This window comes from Atractosteus spatula, chromosome 10 (assembly GCF_055471065.1).
Source record: "Atractosteus spatula isolate fAtrSpa1 chromosome 10, fAtrSpa1.hap1, whole genome shotgun sequence".
NCBI lineage: Eukaryota > Metazoa > Chordata > Actinopteri > Semionotiformes > Lepisosteidae > Atractosteus > Atractosteus spatula.
In genome coordinates this window covers 21,304,106-21,329,760 of record NC_142715.1, presented here as the reverse complement: position 1 = coordinate 21,329,760, position 25,655 = coordinate 21,304,106, and the positions used below count along the sequence as shown (strand labels likewise).

The 25,655-nt window shown below is 46.0% G+C and overlaps 1 protein-coding gene and 1 pseudogene across 1 annotated transcript; one reads left to right on the top strand and one right to left on the bottom strand.

The window, feature by feature from the left end:
* Positions 1-10,394: 10,394 nt before the first annotated feature.
* Positions 10,395-11,503, top strand: LOC148825781 (zona pellucida sperm-binding protein 3-like). Its single transcript, XM_088926343.1, has 5 exons — positions 10,395-10,519; positions 10,597-10,714; positions 10,911-11,011; positions 11,080-11,153; positions 11,325-11,503. Exons 1-5 carry the CDS (start codon positions 10,395-10,397, stop codon positions 11,501-11,503), a joined length of 597 nt encoding a protein of 198 aa, XP_088782469.1.
* A 12,419-nt stretch (positions 11,504-23,922) lies between these two features.
* LOC148825780 (uncharacterized) lies at positions 23,923-25,582 on the bottom strand (annotated as a pseudogene).
* Positions 25,583-25,655: the final 73 nt, after the last annotated feature.

Genomic DNA, 25,655 nt, shown 5'->3' with positions numbered 1-25,655 from the left:
TTCCGATATTGTCACCTAATTCTATGCATTGTTTCACCAGACTAGAACATTTAGAGGAGCTTAATTGCATTAATGAATTGCATAGTGATATTATTTCTTGCCATTTAAATACTTCAGTCAAAACTGTAGAGAAGTTGCTCCTGTTTTCACCATGATAAAAACTGTGTTTCACCAGTAATATTTACTCTCATAAAAGTATTGTAATTGTATTGTTCTGTTCTGTGACAGTCTTGAGTGACACAAACCTTCTCTTTTACTGCACTACACTTCTCCAGAGGCCAGTTCAGCACACAAGGATCCTCAGTCAAACAAACACTGCAATAGCTTGATAAAAGACACTTCTCATCCTTTCTCTTAGTGTTGGTGCTACTATTCTATGCAAAGGAGGCACCTTGACAATTAAAGGAGTCTTCATGAAGGTGTGCATGGCAAGCTCTCCACTGGCAATTGACTGGGCTTTTGAAGAAACCAATCTCATTCAACAACCATACAAATTGCACAGCTTAAGGCACATGAAGCGAAATTCGTGAGCAGATAAACACAAAACAATGTCGCTTCACATTATTTGCAAAGCTGTGCTGCTTGTCTAACCACCTCTTCCTACTTTGCAGTGAGCACATATATTTCATTTTCTTCTCTTATATTTTCCTTGATATTTTACTATCCCATCCCCCATGTGGAGATGTATCCACATCCAAAACCCCATGTTTCACCCTACATTTGTGCCAGTTTTACAATCTGTGTAAAAGCCTGCCTTACACAGGTATAGTGGTACAATCAGTCAGTCTGTGTTACTTATATAGCTGCGCACAGTGGAGTCATGCTGAGGTTATAAGTTCAAGCCTCCCCTGGAGCCATTAAGTCTTCTGAATGTTTTCCACTCATAAAAAAGTTCATTTGCCGTAGCAGTTTCACTGTGACTTTGCAGGTAAAATATTCTTAATGAGAATAATATTTTGTATGCGATAAATAACCGCACCAGAAAATATTGGAGAGAAATGGCTTGTCGCACTATTTGCAGCAGACACTCAGACACAGAAACGTCCTGTCATTAAAGAAAATTTATGAAGAAGAGGTGTGACATCATTGAAAAGGCGATATTTTCTGATGTCTGTCTTGGTTAATAATTATTTGTGTGGGAATTACTTCTGTCGTTATTACTAATACTGATAAAAACAGAGAACTCACAGCTCTCTGGATGTTGGTCATGACTCTAGAAAGTGTTTTTATTTGCAAGCAGCTCTGGAACTCAACAACTGTTGATGGGTCACTTCTGTCAGACACATCAGTGGAACCCAAGCCCACCTACACACACATTCACACACACTGATAGATATACTGTACACCTACACTCTCACACACATTTACAATCACAGACACATCACACATTTATACACACAATCAGACACTTACACACTCACATATATACACTCTCACATGCTATCATCATTAATACTCACATAGACGCAGGCACTACACACACTAACAGACATACCAACACATACACTTACAAATATAAAACTACACACTGACAGACACCACACACTCACAGACACACACCATACACACACATTCACAGGCATGCATTCACAGAAACAGACACTACGCATACTCACAGACACACACTTATAGACACCAAACACTCAGAGACCTCACACACTCACACACTAACAGCCCACACATGCACAGACACCACAAACTTCCAGACATGCACCCACACACGCACAGATACCACAAACACACTTATCCACAGATACACAATAACTAACACAAATATAAATACTACTAATACTACAACAGTAACACTATTACTAACACTGACACAAACTACTAATAATAACAGTAATGCTGTTACTAAAACTAACATTACTACTAGTGTTAATACTCTAACAGTAACACTATAATTATAATTAATATTAACATGAATATGAACATTAAAACTAAAACAATAAGTAGTGCCACTGTCATTAATACTCACATGAACACTAGCATTAAAACTACCAGTTGTACTCTCACTAATATTAACATGAAGACACTGATATTAGTATTAGTTGCTGCCCGTGATGTCACACCGCTCTCTGTGACAAATGCGAGACACTTATACGCATGCAGTGACGGAGCGCCTGTCGCCTTGGTTACCATTCTTATGATTTATAAACACTGGAAAAATGCATTTAAACTGTTACATACATACATTTATGAACTTGAAATATCATTTTCTAGCTCTAGGATACAGTTACCTAAATAATAATATGAATAATCATTGTTTAATTTTGGATTGAACATTATTAACCCTATCTATCTATGAATTGGCTTCATTACTCTGCTCTCCTCCTCACTGATAGCTGATGTGTGGTGAGCGCTCTGGCGCACCATGGCTGCCGTTGCATCATCCAGGTGGATGCTACACATTGGTGGTGGTGGAGGGGAGTCCCCATTACTGTAAAGCGCTTTGAGTGGAGTATCCAGGAAAGCGCTATATAAGTGTAAGCAATTATTATTATTATTAACCCTAAATGCACTATGGTAATTGGTCGATACAGTCATTATTGTCCTGGCCAAATTTCCCATTGGCCCTTACCAATCATGGCCTCCTAATAATCCCACCTCTATGAACGGGCTACATTACTCTGCTCTCCTCCCCACTGATAGCTGATGTGTGGTGAGTGTTCTGGCGCACTATGGCTGCCGTCGCATCATCCAGGTGGATGCTGCACATTGATGGTGGTGGAGGGGAGTCCTCATTACCTGTAAAGCGCTTTGAGTGGAGTGTCCAGAAAAGCGCTATATAAGTGTAAGCAATTATTGTTATTATTATTATTATTATTTATTATTATTAACTGTTTTTTAGATATTTAAACAGGATCAAGATAAAGAATCAGTACTCACCAATCGGTGAAGTTAATTTTTCTACGGTTCTTCAGTTGAAATAATTGGTTGTCGATAGATAAGTGATCAATAACTCTTCTCCGTGCGCCCCGTGCGCCTCCCGCGCTCTTTCTCTCTCTGATCCCGGCTCTCTGGCTGGTGTCTGTGACGTCACAGCACTTATCCTGACAGAACATAGCGCGTCTCTGCTGCTTTTGTGTGTCTTTTTCAGGAATGCCAGAGGTACTCAAAATGTTGCAAAAAGAAAAGCGTCTTTTTCGTTTTGTAAAAAGGTGAGTGCTGATTTTTATTTTATACAGGAAATGCATGCATGTTGAAACACTAAATTCTATAAATAATTGAGAAATAATAAAGCCAGAAAAACATATATGTAAAATACAATTTGATCACATAATTTACTTCATTACCTCTGGTGGTTAAATGTTTTTTTTCTGTTGTGTTTTTTTTCTCTTGTACCTGTTTCTGATCCTCTGGTTGTAGTTATATTTGTAAATTCTATACGTTTAATAAAAAAAAGAGTGCGTCTCTGCTGGAGGAGACATCTGTCCGGAGCCCGGAGGGCTTTTCATACAAATATAACATCTCCCAAAAAAAACGGGCTGTGAAGAGAGGCGATTTATAACAGTTGGAGGAGGAGAGAGACAAACCGAGGAATTAAATTCATTAAACAGAAAAAAAAGGTTTACTTCACAGATTAATGCATTACAAAGCGTACCCATGTGGAGCAGTAGAGAACGAGCACGAGTCCCTGAAATAAGCGCTTTTAAGGGTTTTACATGAATCATCAGTGTATAGAAGCCAAGAAGGTCAGACTCATGTTCCTGGAGGTTAAAATGTGTATCCTGGTTTCATTTCCACCCAGCTCTCAGCTCTATAGGTAGTCTGATGATTTAAATTAACTGTATAACTGTTACAAGACTTCATCTAATTGTACATTTATTAGACTGTCTGTGAGACACTTGTGAGAGCAGCTGAATCCCAGGGCTGGTGTAGAATCACCAGAGCACTGCTCAGAGATACAGACTGGTCAACTGGTCACTATTGTAGTCACGACCATCGGCCCATTGGCTACTAATAATCAATATACTGATCAGAGTGTCAATACTGGTGTTTATTACATAAATACTAATATAATTCCACACTCACTTGTGTTATAAAACATTTATAAACATTTTGGGAGGCTGACATACAGTAAAGAAAGTAATACTGAAGGGCTGGAAGTCCTGGAAAGCGTTAATAGAACCTTCTTGCTTTCAACCTTGAACAGAGCCCACAGCTGCCAGATCAGTGACCCCTGAGCCCAGTTCACAGAGAGGAGAACCAGGAGCTCTTTTATGTCTCTAAGAGGACTGGGAGAAAGGAGAAAAGGGGGAGATGTGACTTGAGTCCAGGCTGTTCTGTCTGATATTGTTCATGTAGCAGCACTGATTGTCTGAATATCTTCTGGTTCTGGATTGTGAGGATAGAGAGCAGTACGGAGTTGAGCTTCTGTCTGAGTGTGAGTCTAAGCTGTGAATCTGAATGAGAAGAGAATAATGTTTTTTTTTATTCTGCCTCAGAATTTTTCTTCTTTGCCAAGTGGTGTTACATCCCCTTCAGATACTCTGCACAGACTGCCAGAGAGAAGAGGAGAGAGAGATGGACAGATAAGAGCACACTAGGTGAGAGAGACATACGTCTTGATTTACTTTGAAGCAACTGTTCATTTCTTTTCTGGAACAAGTTGTTTCTGAACTTCACGAAATTCAAACAACTTATGAAAGATAAAATACAAGTCTTGCTTATCAGGACAGAAGAAATACCGCAGGAAAATGCCAGTGATTTTTCTCCTTTTAACGAAAAGTGGAGAAAAACAACGGCAGTGCATTTCCGTCGGCTTGATTTAGCTTAATACAAGTATTCACTTCCTTTTCTGTAGATTACAGCCTGCGAAAGATGAAATAAAGTTATTGGTTATTCATGGTCAGTGCAGGAGAAATACTGCTGGCTGGCAGGAAAATGTCAGTATTTTATTTTAACTACAAACGTGTGAATGGCAAAAAACAACGGGAGTGTGTTTCTGTGCAGCTGTTAAACAAAGGGCTGGTGGTTCAAACCCACTCAGGGATGTGCTTCAGATTGTTCCGCTATAACCATAATCTCTGTTTAAACTTGATGGGATTTCTTTGCAAACCCTCTTGATCTTTGCAGGAAATGTGCATTTTACTCGTGTGGAACTACATGTAAGCAATTAAGTACCTAAGTCAATGTTCAAGAGAACCATTTTCACGTGTGGAATTTTATCTTCAACTGGCTGTCAGGAGAATTCATTCATACACCCGTTGTATCCTTAGCAAAAATATTTTAAAATTAGATCACAGATTTGTTGGAGAACTTGACAATCCTTGAAAATCATTAAATGAGCATTATACAAATGTGCGTTGATATTTTGTATATTTACCTTAATTGTAATAAATATAAACATAATTGCTTTGATATGGATGTTCATTTGAAGGATTTGAGGAAACTATCAAGGATCTCAGAACAACCAAAGATACATTTGGGCATCTGCTATTGGTAAAGATTAACGAATACAGTAAGTGTGAAGCTTGCACACACACGAGAGAAAAAAAATCAAAGATCATCGTCATTAAACTGACGGTGTGTATAGCAGAAGATGGTTTCGATCCATCGACCTCTGGGTTATGGGCCCAGCCCGCTTCCGCTGCGCCACTCTGCTGACGGCTGTCATAGAGTGATTCAACGCAACTGCTCTATCTTTGCTTTCTAAAAGTGTGCCCGAGATGAAAAGTCTAAACGGTAAACGCAGACGTCACTTTGAGCACTTGGTGTTTTATTGTACAAATATCACACGCTGCACTACATGGGCGTGTCTTCAAGATCGTTGTGAACCAAAGCTTCTGCTTTCCGAGGCAACTGAATCTTTCGTCGTTAATTCCCAAATCTTTTAATGAGAATCAGTGAAACGAAAACGAAACACATGTACAACCTCGGGTCGTAGCGTGAAAGAAAAATGATGCAAGCATTTGAGAAATAACACGAGTAGTCTGAACAGCTCCAACCTATCAACTGTTCTACAGTGATCGCTCCCTCTACACCCACTTTATAACACTGAAAATGATGCAAGAAGCACAGCAAAGTTCTAAAACCAGCGGTTGAAAAGCGTCTAGATACATAAAATGACAATTTCTCAAAAGTAAAATCTTAATCTTTTAAATATTGTCATCCATATATTTTCGTTTTTCTCTTTTTTTACATAACACGCTTTCGAGAAATAGACTGTCTTGTAATGAAAGCTGCATTAGAAAATGTGTATCTAAATTAAAATCGGGAATATGTCTTTTGTGTTATTCAGCTTTCTTAGCGCTTGGGTCTCGATTCAGATATTGCAATGAAAGCAACAGGAGAGTAAGTTTTCCTTTTCTAAATCAAAGGTGATCTGCTCACAAGGAAGTATAAAAATTCAGCGTTTACTTTTTGAAGACCGCAAATGGTCGAAACACTGTTGCTTCATAAGCTAATAAGTAACATTTCTTACCACGCATTGTATTACTAATGCTATTATTAATTAAAAAAGCTTAAATTCACATAATGGAATTTGGATGGCTCAAAGTAGTCTATTCCTTGTACAACTTTACTTGCCCGCTGAGTAGAGTTTAAAGCAACGGCAGCAGAAGTAGCAGTAATAGCAACAACGTGGTTAGAGTGTCACAATACACTCTGTGAAAGAATTGCGGCTTCAGATCGTTTTGTTCTGTTGAAGCTACCCACAGGCTCTAAATTGTTGACATTGGCTGTGATCTTTTTTCAGGTTTCATGAAATTCTTCACATATTTGAAATATTTCATTCGGGTTCGCCTAATACACGGTGCAAACCGTACCTGCAGCAGAATGCTGTGGCACATTAAGCCGTTCTGTTTATTGGTTGTAAGGATTGAGGAGCGTACTGCAAATCGAGCAAGCGAAAAGAAAATTAAACAGGAGTCACTTTTTGGATTGCTAATCCATTGTGCTGTGCTCGTCTAGGTTCAAATCCCATCCTTGTCATGGTTAAGACCTGAGACGTGTGTGTTTTTTCTAAACGGTGTTTGCATTTGTTTCCTCTTTTACTACTGTACTAGAGCAGTAATATTTCTAGCGGTGGAAGAACATGGTATCACAGGCTGACAGCAGGAACACGTGGCCACAAGCTGCAGTACATTGGTTTGGGAACAGCAATAACTTTCCTGTGGAGACAGGTGCGCCGGTATTAATACAGCGCTTTCGAGCGGAAAGAGTTACAAGAACTGACTTAAACTTACCAGTTATGTTCAATAGCTAAAAACACAAAACCAACCTCTTCAGTGGTTGAATCTAAATAACAGAAGCCAATGCTGCCATCAAGGAAAAAAAAATCCTGAGTTATGTAGTTTTGAGACTAAATATCTGACTTTCAGTTTGAAGCGGTACAATGCATTCTAGGTCACATTCGTTATTGATTCAGGATATATATGAGTGTGCGAATGGTTAAAACTGTGTTTACATGAGGTAGAAACGGAAACATTTTCATTGCGAGAAGAAAGTCAGTCAGTGCGCATTTCTCAGCATGCACATTGTCAGGAAAACTAAACCCCCAGTGCCAGCAAACCTTTCGATAGCCTGTAGGTACTGCCATTGCAAATGTAACAGGCTGTTCATACACACATATGACATCGTTGCTATCTCGTAATTAGGAGATAATTTGGTATTTATTAATTAAGATTTTTTTCCTGGGTGGCAACAATGCGCTTCCGCAATAAATCATAGACTCTGCTTTCAAAATAGCTGCACCAGGCACTTGGACACAGATAAACACAGGGATTTAAAATTCAGGAATATGAATGGTCAATTTCTTACAGTTGGGTTTTTACGTTTTCTTATTTAGCGATTTGTGTATCAATCTTTTAACAATTCATTAAAATGCTAACAATATTTAAAATAAAAACAACAGCACCGTTAAATGAAGGGGAGACAGGTAGTTTTTTTTTACAATCAGATTCCAATCTCTAATGCTGTGTGTGAGAGCTTAGGTAACTTTCCTTTTCTCACATTTTCTGACGCCTATTCCAAAGGGTCACCCTGTCAACTCCTAATACTTTTCAAAAGTCTGCCTGCATGTTTGATTATTGTCGTTTTATTTAGAAAAAGTTCAATATTGATCATAACTTAAGAAAATTATGATCACGAATAAAAAAAGGGGCTAAAGATGTGAGTTGCTCTTGAATCAGAGCTGGGTGACACGGGCTTCTGTTCTGATATGGTTGTACGAGAAGCAGGAGGAATCGCTTCACTCCTATGGAGCATGAGCTAAATCAGGAGGGAGACATTTCATATGCTCGTGCATATGTTAACGCATGACCTACATCGTAAAACTAAATTAAAAACTAACATTAAGTTGTCAAAGACATTCATTTATATACAAACAAGAGACAGACATAGCAATGGTTCTACATTAACTTGTTCTACACTGATGAGACTAATTGAAATGTATGAAAGCCCGTTTCTGCCAGGGAGTTAAAAAAACGTGCTATGGTATCGCTGAATTCCGACTAAGTAACTCAAAATTGCGACTTGGTAACTCAGAACTCCGACAATGAAGCCAATGCAGTGAACTTGGGTGGGAGCGGCGAAGGCACAAGCCCTAGAACCCGAATCCGTTACAATAACAAAAGGACAGACAATGAAATATGGGCTATTTCGAAGTCGCAAATGTGAGATCTAAAGTCAAAATTCTGAGTTTTTAGGTCGCAATTCTGAGATACCATAGTGCGTTTTTTTTACTCCCTGGCGGAAACGGGCTTCCATTGGTTCTCAGTGCTGGGGATCAAAAGCAATCTCTGGAAAATCAGACAAATTATTATCAGATTATGTCAAAAGCTGATCAGTATTTCTTTACTGGGAAGCAAAGAAATGCTTGTATTACACATTTTAATATGACATGCAATTACACATGAAAAATAGTAAAATTATTTTCATTGCGGTACATGTTGATAGAACAGCCCCCTCGATAAAAGAAAGTGTGGACGGACGTGTCGCATGTTCCGTACTCTGTCTGGCAGCGAGTTTAACACACTGTCCTTGGAAATTAGAAACTAATTGAACAATAAATTAATCTGAGCAAATTTTACACGTGTGGGTGATTTAATTCTGTCGAAATTGCGTGGAACTCCTCCGCTGAGCTCAGATACACACGGGAAAGTGTTCAGGCGGCTTCACGGAGTCCCGCCTCAGACTGGAAGCAGGTTCTAATTAGACGCTGAGAACAATCCGGGTCTTTGTATGTAATTGATTGTGTTGATTGAGCGGTAGTGTGACCATGTGTGTGGTAGCATAGTCCTGCTAGTATAAAAACCTAGTCACGGCGTTCACACTTTATGCTCTTTTGCTTCAACACAGTTTGGTGGTTTACTTGTTTTACTTCTGTAGCAGTTTAGCGGGACGTCAATTTGGCAATGCGCTCCCCGCACTGATCTCTGCCGGGCCAGCTGGCTGGGACTCTCGGGAATTTGCGCTTCAGGCCGACCTCCCGGCTCTTGAAGACGCAGCCCGGTCGGAGGACTTGAGCCTGGCAGATGCGCCCTTTGAAGACCTGTCTGCAAGCGAGAACGACTCGCAGTCCTTGGCTCCCGACTTTCGCCGCCTTCCCGTGTCCAGAGACGCGTACTCGCCCTACTTCGACAAGGAGAAGATGAAGCCCGAAGCCGGCAGCCGCCCCTTACCCGCCTACATCAAGAGCGTCCTGTTTCCTCCCTAGCGAGGGCGGCAGCCGGCTCGCCCGGCCATCGGGGGCACCCAAGGAGTGGCTGTGTGGTGCGACTCCAGCAGGATGTACGTGAGGGTCAGTCGGCTCCTGTTCGGCTTCAGCTGTTGGCCATCGGAGGTGACCTTGGGCAACTGCAGCGTCGGCCGAACCACATGCCGTTACTTCTACTTCATCTACGGGCTTCACAAGTGCGGCACCGAGCGATCGGTAAGCGGGTCTTCATCTACAGGCAGTGTATCGATGTGAGCTGTAGGGCTAGTGTCAGGGTTGCCTTTTCTGGGAATATCCCTTCCTCTGTGACCCTGCAGGTTGTCCAGGGCCGCCTGGTGTACTCCAACACTCTCTGCTATGCCCCACCCTCCTCCAGTGCACCTGTGCATCGCTTCATTCCCTTCTCTGTGCCGGTCAAGTGCTCCTACAACAGGTAGGCAGGGCTCTGCTGCTGCTGAAAAGCTGCTGGGAAAGTGACCAGAAGCCCCTCATCCCCTCTGTCCTGCAGGTTCCACTACTCCTACAAGGTTGGCTATGTCCCCACGTGGGCCAGGAGAAGGACCTGAAGAACAAGCACAGCTTTGTGCTGCTTACCACCAACTGTAAGCTCCTTGAGCGAGTGGCTCCTCCTGCCTGCAGGGGGTGCTGTGTGCAGGTGTAATGCTGCCTCTCTCTCTCTCCAGCCCACTGGGTCCGGCTCTCTCCTAAGGATGAGTACTTCCTGGGTCAGCCCATGTACTTCCAGGCCACTGCCTACTTTGCCACAGTGGAGCAGAGGCTGTACATCCACTCGTGTTACGTAACGGAGAAACCGGACCAGCACTCCCAGCCCCGTTTCCCTGTGATCGACAACTTGGGGTACAGCCCCTTCTGGGAGGAGAGGTGGGCAGGAGCCCTGAGAGCCTGCAGGGGTTCATCCTTGTCCTTGTCCCCAGGTGCATGGTGGACAGCAAGGCAGATGGATGCCTGTCCAGGTTTGTCCCCTCCAAGCAGAAGGATGTGCTTCGCTTCACAATTGATGCCTTCCTCTTCCAGAAGAAGCTGTTCAGGAAGGTACTACTCTCAAAGGCTGCTCAGCCTTCTTGCTCTACTGATCCATTGTCTGCTTTTCCATCCATGATCTAGATGTGAACCAGACTGGCAGCTGTAGTGCCTAGAGCTGCCAGCTTGACTTCACTGATGGCAGAAGGTCCTTCTCTGTCCCTCTATTGGCCTTGATCCCTTAATGCTGTGACTTTCCCTCTTGCAGCATGAAGTGACTGAGCTGTACATGCACTGTGTCATGGCTGTGGCTCCTGCTAAAGCAACACCAGGGACCAAGTCCTGCACCTACAACAGGGAGGCTAAGAGGTACTTCTGCAAGGAGGGTGCTCTGGGACATGCCAGGTGGAGGCCTCACCTGTCCTCCTCTCCTCCAGGTGGGAGGAGCTGTATGGTGACCATGAGGTCTGTGCCTGCTGTGAGTCCAGGTGTGCTGGCAGCCAGAATGAAGGTGGGTCTGGTTCTCTATCCCTTGTGGATGCATCTCTGCCCAAGAGACAACCATGCTTGGACAACTGAGGAATGATCCCATGCTGGACAAAGGGACTGTTTAGATGAGTAGCATCACTGTGGGACTCTGGGTATAGCGGATCCCTCACTCCTGGGTGCTGCTTGTCCACAGGTACCAGGAGCCTGGTGACCAGCGGTCGGGTGGCTGTGGCACCAGTAGAAGCTCCTCTGGATGTGGGGGCTGACTGGACTGAGTATGAGGAGGGAGACCCTCGGAGCTCCAGTGAAGATGCTGAGAGCACCAGTGAGGATGTGGAGGGAGCAGAGGACTTTGGAGATGTTGGCCAGTGAACAGGTAGGGTCTGGCAGGAGGAGCTCTTGGAGGGGTGGGTGTCCTGCAGTTCAGCTGGATTGTTCTCCTTCTTCCTCCCCAGGTGCCTGAATGAAGGCTCCAGCCTGGCCGTTGTGACTCTCCTGCCTCCACTTGCCTTGTAATGTCAACATCTCAATAAAGCTGTGAAAGACCCTTCTGCCTGCTCTTGTTTCTTTATGGTTTATAGGTTTGAATTGGGTGGAGGAATTCAAGGGAAGTGAGACCCATTAATAAATGGAAGTATTTGTGGGGCTTCCTCTTTCAGGAATGCTTCCCATATTGCTGCTAATGAGGGCTGAAAATGGCTCGATAATAAAGCGTTGTACTGGGGGAAGATGGCCGCACTATTCCTTGGGCAGGGCATTGTGACTTTTTTTACTGGGGGAGAGATAGGTGTTCAATATACTGGAAATCCTCCCGTTTCCGAGAGGGGTAGTGCTTATGGAGTGTGAGTTGCTATTGTAGTGCCCAGTAAGAGTGAGATGTGGTGTCCTAATCTAGGCTGCACAAACTGACTAAAAGAAACACAAGGAAGGAATTGTCAACAGGGGCTTGGTATAAAGTAGGCCTTCCCTTCCTTAGCAGAGGAACAATACTGGTGCACAAACATCAGTGAATAATGGTACAGTTAGAATCTCGGAGGTCTTGCCTTATGGGTGTTGGTTTTACAGCAGTGGTATTGGACAGTCATGAGAAGTATTAGGATTGAGACTGGAGATCCCAGCACTTGAGCTGGAAGACAGGTGTTCACAACCACCTCTACCAGCAGCCCAGACTGGGTAGATTGAGACTGAATGCTTACTACACAAAGCCTCTCCACTGTTTCAGTGTTCCATGTCATGAATTTCAAGTGAATCCTAGTCTTCCTTTGTGACTACCTATAATTTGCACAAATCCTGCTGGCCCACTAACACTGTCAATTTTTAGCCCTACTGCAGTGCCCTATTAAAGTTTCAAGGGTTTAGGATAAACTATTTTATATAATGGTTCCAAAGGTGGCTTGTCAAAGCACTTGACATAATTACAATAAGAATACACAGGATAAAACAATTCCAACAGACAGAGGAGACCATTGATGGCGGTACTAAGGAAAGTAGAAGCAGAGTGGTTAAGAATGGAACCAGTTCAGTAAAGGCTCTTCTCCAGAACAAGGTGTTGAGTCTGAATTTGAAGGAGTTTAGGGAAGGTGACTCTGGTATCCTTGGGGAGAGAGTTCCAGAGCTTGGGGGCATAACAGCAGAAGGCCCTGTCACCCATACAGTGTAGACGGGCTTGGGGGACAGTTAGGAGACTAGAATTAGAAGAGCGAAGGTTATGATGTGGGGAGTAGGTGTCACGGACGTCCAAAGGGACTCACCGTGGGGAGCAGGAGAGCGGAAAAAGACCCATGTGCGTAGCGGTGAGACGGGAAATAGGCCCGGGCTCATAGTGCAAAGAGTTCAGGAATGCCGTATAGAAACCTATGCCCTCAGGGAGCGGACGTGGGGCGCCCTGGTGCTAGGCGGGTCTCAGGACATCCGAACGTCAATGCTGAGCGAGGACAGAGTGCAAGACCCGGAAATATATAGCCCAAGGGAAAGAGAGGGACAGGAAGGGCAGCAGACCAGAAACTAGGGACAGGACAGAGAAGGAGCGCCCTCTGGCTGCAGAGGGCATGACAGTACACCCCCCTTCATGGGCGGCTCCCGACGCCCATACAAATAAATGAGCTGCCCAGCACTGGGGGGAGGAAAAACCTCATTTTACTGAAAGGAAACCTCCGGGAATCCACGGCTGAGAGCTACCCCTTCCTCCGGGGTATAAACCTTTATTGGGTGGAGGAAGGGGGGGTAGAGAAGAGCTCCGGAGACTTAAAACAAAAAAGTACACAAGCACAAACACAGACAAAAACCTGGGAAAGGCCAGGTAGACAAACCACAAAAAAACATATAGGAACCAAAAACAAGAAAGTTCCGAGACACAGGGAGCAGGGGGGGAACAAAAAGGAGGGGAAACCAGGAAGAAAAAAAAAATCAAAACAAAAGGCAAAAAACAAGAAAAAACAGCAAAAAACCCCGGGGAAAAATACCGCAGACTGGGCAATTGGCACGTTCACATTCTAACGCTGATATCGGAGTGGACAACCTGAGGAAAGCCAGACCGAAGTCCGCTCACAGACACAGATGCCCAGAGTGATATCCAGCGAAAAGAATGGAGGAACGGCAGAAAGCTTACCATTCTATCACTGATATCGGAGTGAGCAAGACCAGGAAGAGCCAGGCACGAAAACCCGCTCCAGACACAGAAGCTCGGAGTGATATCCAGTAATAAGAATAGGAAAGCCAGCTCAACATTCAATCACTGATATCGGAGTGATCTACCCGAGGAAAGCCAGGTGCAGGACCCGCTCACAGGCACGGAAGATCGGAGTGATATCCAGCGATTAGAATAGAGGAACTGAAAAAAAAAACAGCCCAGAGAACAAGAAAAAAAACTGCGGCAAGAGAAAAAGCGCCGCTCGCGGGGTCAGTAAGTGGCTCAGCATTCTGTCACGGACGTCCAAAGGGACTCACCGTGGGGAGCAGGAGAGCGGAAAAAGACCCATGTGCGTAGCGGCGAGACGGGAAAAAGGCCCGGGCTCATACTGCAAAGAGTTCAGGAATGCCGTATAGAAACCTATGCCCTCAGGGAGCGGACGTGGGGCGCCCTGGTGCTAGGCGGGTCTCAGGACATCCGAACGTCAATGCTGAGCGAGGACAGAGTGCAAGACCCGGAAATATATAGCCCAAGGGAAAGAGAGGGACAGGAAGGGCAGCAGACCAGAAACTAGGGACAGGACAGAGAAGGAGCGCCCTCTGGCTGCAGAGGGCGTGACAGTAGGGTGATAATAGATTAAACTGCAACTGAAATGTGAAGGCACGTTCTACAGTTTATGCAAGAAAGGGTAATGTTAGGCTTTTATGGGACTGGGGAAGTGACAGCACTTTTGAGGACCGTTGGTACAACAGCAGTGCTCAAGGATTCATTTCTAATATTGAGGACAATGGGTTATATACCCATCGTTCTTACCAAAGGATCAGAGACCTTTTGCTATATAAAAAGACTCCTTTCCACCACTAATTTATTCAGGTTTGGTTCATTTGGGTTTTATCAGTTAAACATTTAATATTGTATGTCAGTTTGTTGATGCCTGTATATCACAGTGATCTGCACACACACCTTTGAATATGGGCTGCCAAACCTCTCCACCAAACTTATGTATCACGGTAGGTACACAAGAAGTTTATTTTTAATAACAGGGTTGTTGGTGCCAGTAGTCAGATTGGGTCAATTGCAAGGTAAGAACAGCATCACATTAACTGGAGAGGATCCAGAGATTAGCATGCAGCTCTGTACGCTAGATTAATACCGATTTGCAACTCGCTCGTCTGCTGACTTTAGTCCCCTGCTCAGTAATCACAATGTTCCCAATTGCAATGAGCCCAAGGAAACAGCTGCTGCTCTCTAGAGGACACTACAGGACAGGACTAAGTACAATTCCTGCAATAGACTAAGCAGTTTAGTGCCAAACTAATAGAACACTGAATCCTATGGGACAGTTCCGAATGTAGTAACATCTTAATACTGAAATCATATCGTAAACACCTCGTGATCTTAAGAATCTGTCGCTGTTAAAAAGTATTATAATAATAAGCTAAAATTGTACTGGAGCCACAACACAGTGGACTTGCAGCTCCTGTCCTGATCATACAGAAAGATGTCATCACTATAACACCTGTTAACAAACATAGTCCCTGCAGTCTGTGAAAGAGAGCTCTGAGGTAAATATTCCTTGCAGGGAAGTGAACTGAAAAACAGACAAATACATCACTCAGATGAAGAGCAATGACTGTCGCTAAAGAAAGTGAGCGAGGGTACACCTATAGTAGTTCATCCACAGAAATTCAAACATAAATTTGTGACGCACCAGAGTACCACAAAGATAGAAGCGTGCCTTCAACTGGAGTATTGTAGCACGACTATTTATAAGTAATATTAACTTATTCCAGGCGTTCATCTGGTTTAAGAATACGAATCGATGCCTTCAAATAGACCTTGAACAGTCCTTTGATGTAGAATTAAGAAAATGGGGAATTATTTGATCCCATTCTCAATCCAGTAGTTTATGGACAGGCGCTCTCAGCGGACTGTGTGCAGGAGTGATGGGTGATGTGGAATTCTATGGGCTCAGTCGGACTCTGGGAGTCAACTCAGGGCTCTGCTGTAGATTCCTGTAGAACCGTTGTGAAATGATAATGTATCGTTGGCTGGTATTGTTAATGTAAAGTTTACTGGTACGTTTCGGCCAAAACATATTTTCTTTCTTCTTTTTTTCAGCATGGAATAAACCTATTACATGTTCCTTTGCAGCCTACGCATGCTGACGCAGCTACCCACCTGAACTAAAAATTGTATGTTGGCCGTTCCGTTACACTATATTGATGAATCGTACAAGATCATAGGATCCATAAGCCTGAAGACTTGTCATGTACAGTGCTAAAAAAATCAAATTAATTACACTAATTTTTATGGAATCCTATTTCCGGTAGTGAGGCTTCCATAGTACACAGATGGAATAGTGGATGGTGGGCTTTTAATTTTTTTTTTATTTAAACACCAGAAATACAAAAACGAAGACAGAATATGAAATAAGATACAGAAATAGACACTTCACATCCAGAAGAATTCACAATTATAAAAGCTGAAACTTATACTTTTTAAATATTTCCGTTGTATGTCCTTTTTTACTTTAAAAAGAAACTCTTCTTTAGCTCAGCTGGCAAGGCCTGGGTTCGAGCCAATGCATTGAGGCACGAACTAGGGTGGGAGCGGCGAGGGCACAAGCCCTAGAACCCGAATCCGTTATAATAACAAAAGGACAGACAATGAAATATGGGTTATTTCGAAGTCCCAAATGTGAGATATAAAGTCGGAATTCTGAGTTTTTAAGTCGCAATTCTCAGTTACTAAGTCGGAATTCTGAGATACCATAGCGCCTTTTTATTTTTACTCCCTGGCGGAAACGGGCTTCCATAGAAATGGTCAGATTCAGAGCCATTGCAGTTCTTGCTAATTAGAACAACGCCAGTACTAAACCCTCAGCACCGTACTGACTACTGAGCACAAGTTCAGCTGCTCGCCAGCTTTGTTACGCACAGTTTTGCATTGCTATTGAGCTCAGAGCAGGAGCTGATCTTCAGACAGTACCGTGTTAAAAAAGCAACATGAGCCAGGCAGGAGTCAAACCTACAATCTTCTGATCCGAAGTCAGATGCGTTATACATTACGTCACTGGCCCTAATCTTACGGTGCTTAACTGCACCATAGTGACCTCAGCGCCACTACTAGTAATACATCGCCCCCGGCCAAAATTTCTAAGTAAAAAAAATGTTTTCTATACTTGTCTGTTTAAAAATATTATATCTTTAAAAAAGACAAAGGGTTTGTGTGTCGCACTAAAGTTTTGATTCATTTAGAACGCACAGAAAAACCATTTTCTTCCAAGAAATCATAGATTTGTCTCATCCTCCATACTATAATTCTCTCTTGTAGTAGTAAAGCATTTTGAGTCAAACCGAACAATATATTAAAGGAACAAGTAAAAGGTTTATTCCATGCTGAAAAGAGAAGAGAGAAAATACAACGTTTCAGCTGTGAAACCTTCTTCAGGTTTGTTTTCTCTCTTCTCTTTTCAGCATAGAATAAACCTACAATATTACTTGTTCCTTTGCAGATACGCATGCTGACGTAGCTACCCACCTGAATATATTAAACGTTTCATCTATACGATTAACATAATGTTCTCCTGAATAACTACAGTAAATGACAAAGCCATAATAAAAAAATATATTTACGAATTTTAACTTTTTATACAGTAAAGTTTTGTTGTGAACATGAGCCCTGTTTATCGATATCACCAACACAGTTCTGGATTTTATTCTGCCTTCCTATGGACATATGAATTTTCTTTCACACAACAGCTTGCATGTGTGGTAGCTTATTAGCGCCAGGGAGAAAAAGAATATTGTTGGCTTTTAAATGAGAAACCAGTTGCGTTTATACAAAATCACAATGCGTTGTCCCAGACATTGGGACATCCTCTGTTTAATCACTTGTCGTTTTCTCTAATATTGGCTCCTGTGCTTCGGTCCATTTGAGAGAGAAGACACTGAAAAAGTCGTGTGAAAGTGGATTTTGCACCTGCGCCAGTGCTGTAGTGGTATCATACAGACACCCATACAAATCCATCACACGTTGGAAGCTCTGGAAGGCAACGTAAAATATTGCTCTGTCCGTTGGTGGATTAGGTATGCATGCTACATTTCAACGTAAAATGCAATGTAAAAAGATCAAATTTGATTCAAAATCGATTAATGTAAAAACCGATAAAGCTCGTTTTTTATCTAGTTTTATCTATATCTATATCTAGTTTTTCAAAGGTCTTAAAAAAATGTTTATCGCGATTGTGAAAGTTAGAAAAGGTGTACCAGTGCGTGCCTTTATATCGCCAGCTTCAGTCTCGCCTGTAGCTGCGAGAAGGTTAAAAGCGTGATCTGTCTTTCTTCAAAATAATTGCTGGAGCAGCAGGACGTAGAGTACAATCCAGCAGCGGTAGATGGTGCTCGGGTAAGAGCTAATTCTGTTTTCAGCACAGGGAGCAAGAATGAGCTCAGTCTGGCTCCCAGCAGAATCCATTCTGGTTTGGTTGCTGTCAGACTGTGCATCTGAGGCTTTTTGGATCGCAACGTGAAAAAAAAAAGAACAAAAAACAATTACTCACATCGTGTTACTTCTACCAGAGGAAGGGAAGATATCACTTAAAAAAAAATCAGAACTGAATATTTGGATCCGGGGCCTCATACTTATCAAATTATTAAAATAATAATTATTTAACTATCAGATTGTGTTTCTGCAACATTTCGTGCACAGTATGCCGTATTCAACAATAAAACAACAGTCACAACGAGGCCTTTACACCCAGTCTGGGGTATTTTCCCCTTTTATATTTTTGCCACTTTATATCGAACCTGTTATACTCCCAGAAGTGCACAGTAGCTTCTACTTAATAAAAATGTACAATTCACCGCTGGTATAAAGAGATGTGTGCCGTGTCTGCCTTTGTAAGCATTTATTTCAAAAATAAGTTCACAATATGTTAAAAACACAAAAAGCACAAACTTAATAATACAACGATACAAAATCAAAACCAAATCATAAAGACAATTAAGTACCTATCCTTTGAAAACAGAACACCTTTATATCTACAATAAAAATGTGACATTTGTATCTACTTTTGAATTACTGTACAAAGCAGACAGAGTAGTCCCTGAATTCAAAGATCAGATCTTGGCCAAAACAAGACAATCAGACGTGAGCTGAATTCGGAACAAGAGCCTCTGCTTCGTCATTTATTGAGCTTTTGATCAAAGTCTGAGTGAAAAAAGATGGGCTATTTTAACTGTTTGAATGAAATACACAAAGGGCACCTTCCTTCGAGCCGGAGTCAAACCAGCAACCAAAGGATTCCTTCTTGTTTCCACTACAGTCCTCCGCTCTACCAACTGAGCTATCAACAGATGTCAGGAGCTACTCTCTGGCACATACTGTCCAATGTAGTGAAATGTTCCAGATGATTTAAATCCCAGATCGACATCGTTTCCAACTCGTTTCCTTAGTCTTGTTTACCTTGAATTTAAGCCACAAACCAGGATTCTACTGTGTAAACTTCCGGAGATATTACAAAATGTTTGATGGAGCATCAATCATTCCAGGTGGAAATTAACTCCTTTTCTTTCTCGAGGGATCATATTAAACATTTCATTTGGATCGAGAAGAGGATCACCATGAGACACAAAACAAACAGTTTCATTCTGTCTTTATTAGAATCTGTATCACAGCTAATGCATGTAAAGCCTTTAGTATGCGAGAGTGAGAGTTCAGTTATGCCAGGGAGTGTGAGAAAAGAGAACTGAAAGTTTGTAAATTAATATTTAAATAGAGTGTAAATCTTCAAAGTGTCACTGCAAAATTATTACAGGGGTCTACCAGCTGCCAGACGTACTTGTTTTGGGACTATTTCCAATAAGTACCGCATTAGTAGTTGTGTGTCCTTACTGGTATCTTTTAAACATTCGGTTATATACAAACGGGACAGAGACACAGTAATAATCCGATTTTAACGTCTCCTGCATTTTAACTTACTGAACAGATAAATTGAAATGTTCTGATTCAGAGCCCCTGCAGTTCGTGCTAATTAGAACCACAACAATACTCCTGAGTCCTGAGCACCACACTGAGCAAAGGTTCAGCTGAACTCTGACTTTGTTCAGCACGACTTGTTGTTGCAGTTGAGCTCAGAGCTGGAGATGATCTCCATATTCTACCACACTAACTAGTCCTAAACGTAGTACACAGTACACACTTTTTTAAAACAATTTAAAATATTACACAAAGGCTGCAAAGCACACTCTAAATCGATCCGAATATTTGATTTCCGCGATCCGTTTAGGCAACGTGGCGCTTCTCCAGCAAAGCATTTCTCAGTTTTGTGGACTACTGGTGCTTTTAACACACAAGCTTACGTATCTCGTCAGGATGGCCGTGGTCTAAGGCGCCAGACTCAAAGACTCCTGTCTTTCCATTGCTTGGGTGTTCTGGTCTCTGAATAGAGGCGTGGGTTCAAATCCCACTCCTGACAGCTTTTCCCTCTCTTGCATTTTTCCTGTCTTGTGCTCGCTGACAACGACAGAAAGAAGAAAACGGAGAAACCGGCTTGCGGGCACATGATGGGCAGGGAAATGCTTCGTGAACACTTCAATGTGATTAGCAGAAAGTCAAATAGGCTTCGATTTCTCCCTTAAGAACTGTTTGGGGTGCCTTTAATCGAGTAAAGATTTATGGTCAAGGTATGCATTCAAAGGTGAAAGACCGAAATATAAATCCAGAAGAAGATGTATTAAAACATATTGTTTTCCTTGCGGTTTCCCCTGTATTTCATTAAATGTGGCATTGTGAAATCAGCCTGTAGCCCTACGGAATGCAGGCACTCTCCCGGTGACAGCGGCAGGAGCCGAGAGGATTAAATCAGAGCTGAACAGAGAGTTAAAAAAAATATGGGCAACTAGAACATAGATCATATAACATTTTTATTAAACTTTCCTATCTGCTCGGCCTTACTGAAGTATTTTAGCTGCATTTTAGCTTCTATTTATATACTTTACAGTAGATAGTGTTTAGTAAGAGAAGAGAGATACAAGCGCTAAACCCCCACAATAACCAAACCTTAACTAAAGCAGGAAGATCAGTTTCTGCTCGACACAGCTGTTTTCTGAACTGTAAATCTCCAACACTGGCTGGAGACACTGTGTGTCCGGACTCAGAGGTTATATAAGAAAAGACTCAGCGAGCTGCAGGCGCGGCTCATTGCTCTGCGCTCCCCGTGCGGAATGCGCGTGTCCTCCCTCCGTTATGACCTTCATACACTCCTCTCAAACCACAGCAAACTCCTGGAATATTTCGGTGAACAGATACTGGGTCTTTCTTTCCGAGATCATAGGCAGAAACAATAAACACGGTGAAAACAGGAAGGTATTCAGATCGTATAGAGAAATGCGCAAAAATACATTTCCTAAAATCCAATAAAATCTAGTTACATTCTGATGCTATTCTGATGTATCTGAATAGTTTTGGCACAGTTGTTACAGCAAAGAGTCAAATAAACTTTTTTTAAATTTCATTCGAGCTGTAGTTTTGAAAATGTTTTTTCAATTCTCTAAATAATACAAACACAAACACCCGTTGTAAGCGTCTGACCATTGATATTCTTGAATTATAAACCCGTACACACGCTGGCAGGCAGTTCAGCGAATATGATGCCCCTGCAGGGGCCGAATATTAGACAGACGTATACAAACAGTCATCGTGTGGAGTTTATTCCTCCTCTACCGCAGTCTTTGCCTCTTGTCACATTTGCGCTTAATTGTCGATTTTTTGTATAGAACACCGAATATCTTGGGAAGCCTGTCAAGCGAAGACTGATGGATTATTGAGGTGCAAACACTGGTTCAAAATCAACGCCCTCTGCTATTGCCGTTGTTTCTTTGATACTTTCTTCAAATTCCTCATCTGACCTTCAAAAATCGAGGGATATTGAGCATAATACTGTAACGCCCTCGCCTGGTGGTGAGGAGGAAGCGCCCCTAGGCGCTCGTAGTACCGCCGGGCATGCTGGGAGTGGTAGCCGGGGAGAGTACGAGGGTCAGCACGATGACCAGCGGCTGACCCTACCTGTGTAAATAATGTCCTAGTAATTCTAGTGCCCTGTGTAGTCCTGTAAAAGTGTAGTGTGTGTTTAGGTAATTACCACCCTAAATATGTGTACGTGTTCCGTCAGTCTCCTCATGTGTGTGTAGATCCTGTGTTTGGTTTTGTGTGGTTTAAAACGAATAAAGCTAATGCTTGTTTGTTAATTGCGTCTCCACTCGTCCTTGTTCTGAAAAGAACCTGCAAGCATTACATTGGTGTCAGAAGCGGGCAGAATGGACAACTCCTGGCAGACAGTACCCGACTCTGTTAAGCGCCGGCTGAAGCTGACAGACGCAGAACCCATCGGCAGCGCACATAGGGAGCCTGAGCAACTCCTGGGTGCGACAGGTGGCCACAGCCCTTACCAGGGCTATTCAATAGTGGTCCCGCCGGTAGAATTGGGGCGACCGGCCGCTACTCCTGGTCAGCGAGCACCCCGGATAGAGGATACTCTCCCTGCCGGAGCAGATCAGCGATTCCCACACCCATCGGCGCGGGTGAGACCAGGTCGCTACAATGGGGAAGCGCCGTGGGAAATCTACGAGGCGCAGTTCCAGCTCGCGGCCCGGACGAATGGCTGGAGCCTGGCGGAGATGGTCGGCCACCTGGCGGCGGCGCTGGAAGGAGCGGCCTGCCAGGCGCTCCTGGACGTCCCGGAGGAGGACAGAGGCGAATACTCGGCTCTGGCAGCGGCTCTCCAGCTGCGCTTCGGTGTGGAGGAGGCGCCGGACTTGATGCGGGAGAGGCTGGCCCTGCGGCGGCGCCAACCAGGAGAGCGACTGGGCCCGGTTGCCGCTGATGTCGCGTTCCTCGCCCGCCGAGGATACCCAACTTTCCCCCGGGAGGCGCAGCGGGAGATGGCTCTCCAGGCCTTTCTCAAGGCCCTCTCACCCGAGGAGCTGCGGCGCCACGTGCAGCTGGCCGCGCCAACATCGCTGGAGCAGGCCTTGGCCCTTGCCACACGGGCTGAGGCCGTATTCGGGGTGGCTGGAAGCGCCAGCAGACGCGGTGCGCCCTGCCGGCTGACCGAGACGGCGACGGAGGGATCCAGCGAGGGGGAAGAGGAGTCAGCCCGGGCAGCGACCCCCGCGGAACAGCCCCGCACGCTGATTTGCAACCGCTGCGGGAAGAGGGGACACCGAGCCCGGTTCTGCCGGGCACCCGAACCTCGCACTCCTCGATCGGCGTCGGGAAACGGGAACGGGGCAGCTCAGCGTGGGGAAGGCCGCCCCTCGAACACCTCAACCCCCGCTCCGGAGAGCGCTGTTAAGACCGGCGCCCCTCACGCCACCGTGGGGCGAGTCGGCTGTAGCCGGGGCCTGTACCTCCACTGCAAAATCGAGGACCAACCCTGCCTGGCCCTACTCGACACCGGTTCATCGGTAACCCTACTCCGGCCGGGCGTCCTCCCCGACACCGAGGGCACCAACCCCCCAGGATGGGAGGCCTCCAGCCTGCAGCTAAGGACCGTGACGGGACAGCTCGCTGCAGTCCGGGGGAAACAGGTGCTTGCCTTCCGTCTAGGTGCAGCGACGGTGCGCCACCCCTGCTACCTCGCACCCATCAAAGAGGACTGCATTCTGGGGCTGGACGTACTGCAGCGAGTGGGGGCCAGTTTGGACTTGAGCCGGCAGGAGTTGGTGTGGCAGGGGGAGCGACTTCACCTGGTGGAGGGTAGGCCCGGCGAAGGCCGAGGGACGCGGGCTTGCCGGAGCCGGGAGAAGAAGAGGCAGTGGCGGCGGCGGCGGCGGCGGCAGTCGCCGGGGCAGACCAGGCCTGTGAGCCGGGGAGCGAGCGTGCCGGATCCTGCTCCCGAGTCAGCCGAGGGGCCAGACAAGGCGGCGGCGGCGGGGGCCGAGCGTTGCGTGGAAGCGAGGCGCGCCGTGGAGGACCTCTTCCAGCGGAGCTGCGAGGGCCTCGATCAGGACCAGCGGCAGCGGCTCCAGGAGCTACTCGCCCAGAACGAAGACCTCTTTGCGGCGAGAGATGAGGACTGCACCCGCACTGCCCTGGTCCAACACGAGATCAACACCGGCGACGCTCGGCCCATCCGCATCCCACCGGGACGCATGATTCATGCCAAGCGGACCGCCGCCGAGGAAAAGATCCGGGAGATGGCTGCAGCGGGGTTGATTGAGCCCTCCGTGAGCCCGTGGTCGGCGCCAGCTGTACTGGTAAAAAAAAAAGACGGCTCGTGGAGGTTCTGCGTCAACTATCGCAAGCTGAACGAGGTCACCCGGAAAGATTCCTACCCCCTGCTGAGGATAGATGACGCCCTGGACTACATCACCGGGTCGACCTGGTTCAGCTCCCTGGACCTCCGCTGCGGCTACTGGCAGGTACCGCTTGCTCCCGATGCTCGCCCGAAGACGGCCTTTTCTATCGGCCAGGGCCTCTGGCAGTTTACTTTCATGCCTTTTGGCCTGTGCAATGCCCCGGCGACGTTCGAGAGGCTGATGGAGAGGGTGCTGGCATCTGTCCCGCGGAACCAGTGTGTGCTGTACCTGGACGATCTGCTGGTTCATGCCCGGGGCTTCGACCAGGCCTTGACAAACCTCCAGGCGGTGCTGGCCTGCATCCGCCGTGCTGGCCTGAGGCTCAACCCCCGCAAGTGCGAGCTCCTGCGGCGGGAGGTGACCTTCCTGGGACATGTTGTTGGACCGCGAGGGGTGGCTACGGACCCAGGTAAGGTCGCCGCAGTGAGGGGCTGGCCGACTCCACGCACCGTCGCAGAGCTGCGCAGCTTTCTGGGGTTGGCCTCATACTACCGGAGGTTCGTCCGGGACTTTGCCAGCATCGCTGCCCCGCTGCACCGCCTCACAGACAAGGGCCGCCGTTTTGACTGGGATTCGGGCTGTGAGACTGCCTTCTGCCGGTTGCGTGAAGCTCTGGTGGGGGCCCCCGTGCTGGCCTACCCCGACCCGCGGTTGCCGTATGTTCTCGATACCGACGCGAGTGACTCGGGGGTGGGCGCAGTGTTGGCGCAGGAGGGGCCGGATGGGGAGCGCGTAGTGGCATACTATAGTCGGGCTTTGACTAGGCCTGAGCGGAACTACTGCGTGACCCGTCGCGAGCTGCTAGCGGTGATGGCGGCGGTCCACCACTTCAGGCCGTACCTGTTCGGGACCCGGTTCCGGCTGAGGACCGACCATGCGTCCCTCACCTGGCTGCTCCACTTTAAGGAGCCGGAGGGGCAGATGGCGCGATGGATAGAGATCCTGCAGGAGTACGACTTCACTGTCGTGCACCGTGCGGGGTCTCGCCATCTCAATGCTGATGCTCTCTCGCGGCGCCCCTGCGAGGCCGCGGACTGCCACCACTGCGCCCGGCGGGAGCAGCGTGAGGAGGCTGTCCGCCCCGTGGCGGGGGTGAGCACCGCGGCCACGGCCCGGGAGGGGCCGCTGGGGGTGAGCCTGCCAGACCTGGCGCAGCGTCAGGCAGCTGATCCTGACGTGGGGCCGGTGCTCCGCTGGAGGGCAGCAGGAGTGCGGCCTACGCGAGAGGAGCTCGCCCCGCACCCAAAGTCCGTCAAGGCCCTCTGCGCCCTGTGGGAGGCCTTGGAGGTAAAGGACGGGGTGCTGCGCCGGGGGTGGCGGGTACCCTCCAGTGGCGAAGTACGGTGGCAGCTGGTGGTGCCTCGGTCGCTCCGCGGGGCGGTGCTCCGAGCGGTGCACGGCCAGCCGGGCGTGGGGCACTTCGGCGGTAAAAAAACCCTGCAGCGTCTCCGAGGCCATTGGGGTTTTTATTGGGGTCTTTGCCACCGGGACGTGGAGCGGTATTGCCGAACGTGTGCGGTGTGCGTGGCGC